The sequence below is a fragment of the Mytilus edulis genome, chromosome 11 (assembly GCF_963676685.1).
Source record: "Mytilus edulis chromosome 11, xbMytEdul2.2, whole genome shotgun sequence".
Taxonomy (NCBI): Eukaryota; Metazoa; Mollusca; class Bivalvia; order Mytilida; family Mytilidae; genus Mytilus; species Mytilus edulis.
The window spans coordinates 42,030,181-42,037,857 of NC_092354.1; the positions used below are offsets into that span (position 1 = coordinate 42,030,181).

The 7,677-nt window shown below is 38.6% G+C and overlaps 1 protein-coding gene across 1 annotated transcript; it reads right to left on the minus strand.

Moving 5' to 3' along the window:
• Positions 1-762: 762 nt before the first annotated feature.
• Positions 763-1,932, minus strand: LOC139494853 (uncharacterized). Its single transcript, XM_071283014.1, has one exon. The coding sequence runs from the start codon at positions 1,881-1,883 to the stop codon at positions 939-941; it is 945 nt and encodes a 314-aa protein (XP_071139115.1). The 5' UTR covers positions 1,884-1,932; the 3' UTR covers positions 763-938.
• Positions 1,933-7,677: the final 5,745 nt, after the last annotated feature.

A 7,677-nucleotide genomic window follows, 5' to 3' on the forward strand; every position in this document is an offset into this window, starting at 1 on the left:
CGACCAATCAGCAGCCATGTTTCTGATTAGGGAAATTCCCTTCAGAACAACTGAGAATGTAAACACACGATGTTTTCACAGAATAAAGATGTTTTCCAGCGGAATAATAACTAGAACCAACATGTTTTATACTCTTGGTGATATCTACACCTATTGGATAACATAATACTTGAACCACAAAGGTTATTATTCTAAATTAACAACCAAAATATCGATATCAACACTACGGTGACCAATTGGCAAGTTGTCACCGCAAGTAAATCCTTATCCTTACAAAATAAAGGACTTAATATTATTATACTTATCAATGCTATAATTGTCCAACAAACTGTTTATCCCCCCAGAATTATATAAAAGACCGATTTCAAGCTCTTGTGGGAAGTACAGATAAACTTCCGTTCTGTCCCGGCTACCAAAACAACGTTGTACGAACTAGACACAATATTTTTACCACCCAAAACAATCAATTATTGTACAATCCTCAAGTCATATGAACTAAAATACATGTTATTATATCTCACTAGCAATTATTCCACCTTATTAGGTTTAAGAACAATACACACAAAATATGTGGGTAAAAAGGGGGGGGCCAGCATTACATTGCCCCCATCTTTCAGGATTTGGTCCCCAAATAGGACTGACTGATGAGATTCACATTGATACTGATCATTCTATTATTTAGGAATAATTTAACAACTGTTATTCCATCCTTATCATTTTGTTTTTCTTTTGGACCAAAACCTGTGTTAACAGTACTCCATTACTTTGATTTTTTTAATTAGCAAAGAACAAATATTTTTCTCTACTAACATTTTACTTTAAACAATCCAAATTAGTTAAATTTAACAATTTCCATACTAAGGAACTCTCTCCTTCTATATAATCACTATTGTAGTCACCAACACATTTAGCTTCTGCAATCTGTACTCATAACATTCTTAACAGGTAGTAAACCGACAAGCACAAAGGTCATTTAACCTTTCCTCTACAATAGCTTTTAGTCCAAACAGTTTATAAAACTTAGCTTCTTGTGCAAGCTCATTGAGATAGTGGTGTTCTCTTGGGAGGTATCTTTTCTCTACGATACAATTGTTCCTTAGATAGTTGAGGATGATCTTGAAATGGGCTGGATCCCTGTCAAAACTATAGACATTTTTGCAAGGGCGAAAAGCACTATTGGGATTAAGCATAAGAGCGAATATTGATGATGGATCAGCTCTCATAGTTGGCTTGCTGGTTTCAAATTTAGTGCCTCCTACATTTAAAATGAGCATGTTCTCTTGGCATTCTTGTAATTCTTGGAGGTAGGCGTCGATTGCCTCAGTGTTTGGTGTCAAAACGACGCTCCTCACTGAACTATCTTCTGTCGTTTCAACTGCTGGTTCCCTTTCTGTTTTTGATTTTACTAGTGACGATGAGGATGAGGATGAGGAACTAGATGAGGATGATGATGAACTAGAACTAGAGTTCTTCACTGATGCCTTCCCTTCTGATTTTTCTAATGTCTTCACCTCCTTCTCTGTGACGGTCAACTCAATCTCTGGAGTGTTTGCATCTCTAGTCTCCACACTAACACTAAGGTCTTCTCCGATCTCACTGGAGAGATCCTTAAGGACAGATTTTATCTTTTCCAACTTTTCCTCCCTGGTCTCAATTTTCTTTACTTTCTTTGTTTTAGGTTGCATGTTCTCTTTGTCTTCACCTTTCCTCTTTTTGTCTAACACATCTCGGGCATCCTCTTTCTTTGACACGTTTGTCCTCACTGAACATTTTTCTGATGGAGCATAGCTCCTCTCTGAAGGGGCAAAGCTTCTTTCAGAAGCAGCGTAGTTCCTTCTTTTTGGAATCTGCAGCTCCTTTCCCTCCTCATTAACTAATTTCATTTTAGTGGCTAACTCTTCTCTCTTAAACTTTTCCAACGCTACTTCTGCTTCTCTCCCCCGTTGACCTGTTTTGTTGCTCTGCACTCCATCTTTTATCAAATGTCAGGTCATCACAGATGATGCACATCCATTTATTCTACAAGAGAAATATATAATTCGTTATTCTCTTAATATTTTTAGTGTTTGTTATGTTATATTACCTATCAATATAACGTACAATAATTTTAAAACAAATTGGATAACACTGGCTAATAATCAACTCTGATTATCAGTCATACTTGACAAGAAAACTAAAATGTCTTGTCACATCATAACTAATACATTTTTATATATTTACTTTATTACAAACTATAACTATTTTTAACTACACAATATGTACATATATATATACAAATATCAACTAAGCAGTCATCTTTAATCAGAAGACTGTTGAAACCATGTGGGACTGTTCTCTCCAACATATCGTTTGAGCTTGTCATGGTGAACAACCTTAGGTTTACTTTTTGGGGTCATCTTTATTCGGTATAGTACGTCGTTTAGACGACTGATGACCACATAGGGCCCATGCCAGGGTCGCTGAAATTTAGGATTTCTTCCGACTTTCCTCTGGTATTGGTAGTACCAGACGTGATCACCAACGTTATACTTAGTATGGTGAATCTTATGGTCATATGTTTTTTTCATTGAATTCGAAGATAGATTCATCTTTCTACGGGCCAATTCATGAACCCTGCCTATAGCTTGTTCTAGCTTGTCCAGATAGTCATCTGGTTGAGGGTTAGAGCCATCCGACTCTTTGAAAGGTCTACCCATGACAAGATCTACAGGGAGATTAATTTCCCTTCCGAACATCATTTGACAAGGAGTAACTCCTGTCGTGTCATGCTCGGACGAACGATAGGCCATCATAACGAGTGGAATATACTGGTCCCAGTCTCTCTGATGTTCGGAGACAAAAGACGCCAACATATTAACCACTGTTCTCATATAGCGCTCTGCCATACCATCGGACTGAGGTCTCATGACTGTTGTTCGAGTCTTATCGATGTCAAGCACTTTACATAATTCTTGAAACACTCGAGCTTCAAAATTTGCTCCCTGGTCAGTGTGTAATTGCATAGGGACACCAAAGATGGTGACAAAGTTTTCAATGAAAGCTCTGGCAACTGTTTGTGCCTCTTGATTCACGATCGGAATCGCATGGACAAACTTAGTGAAATAATCACCGATCACCAGTACATGTTTGTTTCCATATTCGGAAGTTGGAAGTGGACCCATTATGTCCATGGCCACTCTTTCGAGGGGGGCACCGACATTGTACTGGCGCATCGGAGCTTTCGCCTTACAAACCGGCGATTTCCTACTGGCACATACATCACATTTGTGACACCAGCGTTCAACAAATTTTCTTACCCCAAACCAGAAATACCTCTGTCTTACTTTGCTCAGGGTTTTCTTTACCCCTAGATGTCCACCACCCATTGCACTGTCATGCAAATGTTTGAGAACAAGATCTTTAAAAATCTCTGGTAATACTATTAGCCAAGAAATAGTGCTGCCATCGTCACTCTCCCATTTTCTATATAACACCCCATCTTTTATATCAAAAGATTCAAGTCGAGTCCAATAGAACTTTACCCCTGGACCATATTTGGAGATTTCGGACCACTCTGGCTTAGTGGAATTAACCAACCACTGCCGAACTATTCCTAATATGTTATCTTGCTCTTGCTCTTTTTGAAGGTCAAGACTTTTGTCAAAATCGTCAGACTCCTTGGAAGAAATAAGCCCATTGGGGAGAATTTCTGGTGTTGTTTTTTTCATACTTCTTGTTTGAACCGCTCTCACATCAAAGTCCATTTGACCTTTAGTACTCGAGTCAGACCAACAAACATCGGTTAATGTTTCTCCGGTTGGCATAAGCATCTGGTACGTCATTGGACCTTGACATGAGGGGTTTATTTGATTACTGTCCAGTTTTTCCTTATTTGAAATTGCTTCCATAGGTGTACCTGGGTTTGGACAAACTAAGGTTTTACCATACACGCATTTATCATTTGTAAATGCCTCGTTGTGTATAGTATTAACGTCTTCCAAACCCGGGTTTACCGGTGCCTTGACTTGATCATTCTTCAATTGCTCGGTAGCAACTCCTGCTTCTGCGTCATGAGCTAAAACTCCGACAACAGATGCACTCGCTTGAGTTTCTTTCTTTGAGCAATGCGAACAATTTTCCGGGCAAGGTCGTCGACTCAGAGCATCGGCATTACAATGAATGCGCCCTGGACGATGTATTATTGTGAACTGATAACCACCAAGAACTTCTAACCAACGGGCAAGTTGACCCTCTGGGTTTTTAAAATTCATAAGCCACCTGAGGGACCCATGGTCACTTCTTACAATAAACTTGCGCCCATAAAGATAATGGTGGAAATTCTTTACGGCTAGGACAATAGCAAGAAGTTCTTTCCGGGTTACACAATAATTTTTCTCACATTTTGAAAAGGTTTTGCTATAATATGCAATCGGTTTTTCAATACCATCTTGCATTTGAGACAACACAGCTCCCATCCCATAGAAACTTGCGTCACAGTCAAGGGTGAATTCTCCCTTATCTAATGGATAACCAAGCACTGGGGCAGTTATCAATAATTCTTTCAACTTAGTGAAGGCCTCTTGGCAATCAACGGACCAATTAAATTTGCTACCTTTCTCAGTTAATTTATGAAGAGGTTTTGCAACTATGGCAAAATCTTTGACAAAACGTCTATAATAGGAACAAAATCCGATAAAACTTCTGGTGTCTTTAACGTTTTTCGGGACAGGCCAATCACGCACAGCGCTGATTTTTGCCTCGTCCGTACGTATACCATCTTGAGTTACCCTATGACCTAAAAACGTAACTTCGCTGCGTGTAAGTACACATTTGCCTGGATGTAATTTTAAATTTGATTGCCTCAAGCGATCACAAACTTCTCTTAGATTTCTAAGATGTTCCTCAAAATCTTTAGAATAGACAATTATGTCGTCAAGATAGACTAAACAAATTTTCCATGTCAGGCCTGAAAATATTCTTTCTACTAATCGTTCAAAGGTGGCAGGTGCTCCACTTAATCCAAAGCATAACACCTTGAACTGCCACAGACCACTCCCTGGAATAGCAAAAGCAGTCTTTTCGCGATCGCTTTCCTCCAGGTCACATTGCCAATAACCTGACCTCATATCAAGAGTCGAAAACCATTTATTTCCACTCAAAGCATCAAGAGTATCATCTATTCTCGGTAAGGGCTGACAATCATTTAGGGTAATAGAGTTAAGTTTTCTAAAATCACAACAAAATCGTATACTCTCATCAGTTTTCTTTACCATTACTACTGGGGAACACCAAGCACTGCTTGATGGTTCAATTATACCCCGGGAAGCCATAGTTTCTATCTCTTTTTCGGCCGCTTCCCGCTTTGCTAAGGGTAACCTATAAGGCCTTTGCTTTATAGGGGGTGCGTTCCCAGTATTTATCTTATGCTTAATCAGTTCTGTATGCCCTATATCAGAGGATGATGTAGAAAATACATCAGCATAAGAACATAAAAAATTCTTCAACTGATTTTTATTCTCCTTGCAGAGTCCATCTGATCCCTTTTCAAACACTTCAATCAAATGCTCTGGCATTTCTTTTTCAGTTGCAACTTTAATGCAGTTCACTGACTCTTTATGTTTATCAACAGAAACTACTTGTTGCACATCAACTGGTTCAAACAAACCAGCAACAGTGTTCTTGTGAACTTTTATAGGGTCTTCACTAAAATTTATAACTCTTAACGGGATTGTGTTCGAGTTTTGTTGGATTACAGACCTAGCTAACAAAAGCCCTGTTTTCTCAATAAACTCTTTATTTGTCTCCACAATTCCAATTGAATTGTATTTTATCCGCCCGAAGGCATGTCCTTTTATTATCATTTCGCTGTGAGGTGGAACCTCAACTGTCTCGGCTATAGAAACTTTACAACATGAAACTTCGCCTTGATTTGTAAAATAAGGAATGAAATCATTTCCTATTCGTAAACTGCCTTTAGTAAATAGTATATCAATGTGAAATCTACTCATGAAATCTGTGCCTATAATAGCAGCGTCTTTAATTTCTGCTAATAGAAACTCATGTTTACACACATGGTTTCCTAATTTTATTTCTAAATCTACTTTCCCACTGAATTCAGAAGCAGCACCTGTCGCTGTAAGAAGATTCATGCGAACAGGTATAACTTGGGGTCTTAATTCTAAAGGAATACTATCAAAAATATCTTTTCTTAAAATAGATACACTTGCTCCAGAATCTATGAGAAAAGGTATAGATAATGAATTAATTGTACCCAAAACAAAACAACCATTTTGTTGCCCCCAAGTTACATTTGAAATTATGGTATTAGGCCTTCTTACCGCTGTCGGGGGTTGGCCTGCGCTCCCGACACTTGCTCGTTTTCCGATCTCTGATTACCCCTTCTATTGTGATCAAAATTTCCATTCTGATTTCCAGACCTTTGAAAATTTCTATTGTTTTGATTTCTACCGAAACCATTATTATTTTGATTTCTTTGAAAATTTCCACCCCTATTCTGCTGACTATTGTTATTTCTGTTAATAGAGTTAACTTCATTTTGCAATGTTTTCATGCCATCTTTTAACTCTCTGAGATCCGATTTTAAAGTGTCATCACTAGATTCGACCACAGCCGTTCTTATGGATCTCCCCTTTTGTTTATCTGCCAGTCTTAGAGCTTCTAGACGGACAGAAATATTTTCTGCCTCACCTATTGTCTTTGGCCCTACTTCTCTCAGTCGGAGGCGTATATCAGACTCAGGAATGGCATCTATAAAATAGTCAAGGGCCAACGTGTCCCTGACCAAAGATGAAGTACCCGGATAAGCCTTACGGGTAAGTTTCTTAATGGCTTGGGCAAGCTCTGGTAGTGATTCCTGTCTGAATCTTACTCTTGTTTGTAACTCTGCCCTAAATACCTCTGATCTATTAATTGAGCCAAATCTACTTTTCAGTGCGGTGACTAAACAATCAAAATCATGTCTTTCCCCATTTGTAATTTCATTAAGTATTGCCCTGGCGTTCCCTGATAAACTGCTTGCCAAAAGCAGTGCTTTTGTTTTTGAGTCCCAAACATTAAGTTCGGCCAACAAATCAAATTGAGTCAAATACTCTTCCAAATCATCAGAGCCGTCATAGATTTGTGGCTTAATCTTACAAGAAATTTCAGATTTTGACCGTCGGCCCTCAGAAAAATGACTATTATTCTGATCATCCTTATCATGTCTAACATCGGGTCCCATATTATTATCTATGGAACTTTCATTGCCCCGTCCTAAAATTGGGGTAGACCTAGTGTCAACAGTGTGCTTTTCAAACTTTTCAAACATCTTACTCATATCACTTGAAAAGTCGGAAAAACATCTGTCCATCCGAAGCCTAATTTCTGCCCTAGCTTCGGCCATCATTCTCTCTGTCCTTCTAAAAATTTCAGTACCTTGAGCGTCTATTTCATTTTCATGAATAGTTGCTTCAGCATCACCATGTGTCTCATTCAAGTGTGGGCCAAACGTAACTACGTTTGAATCGTCCATTCTTTTCTATCTATGATCTTATATATTCAACTTAATCTGACTCTATAAATTTATCCCACCGCTGCCACCAATTGTAACACTGCCTCTCGGGTGCTAGAGTCGGACACCAGAGAACACAATGAACATAAAGTAAAGGGATCTTTTTATTGTGTGTATGTATATTAGGA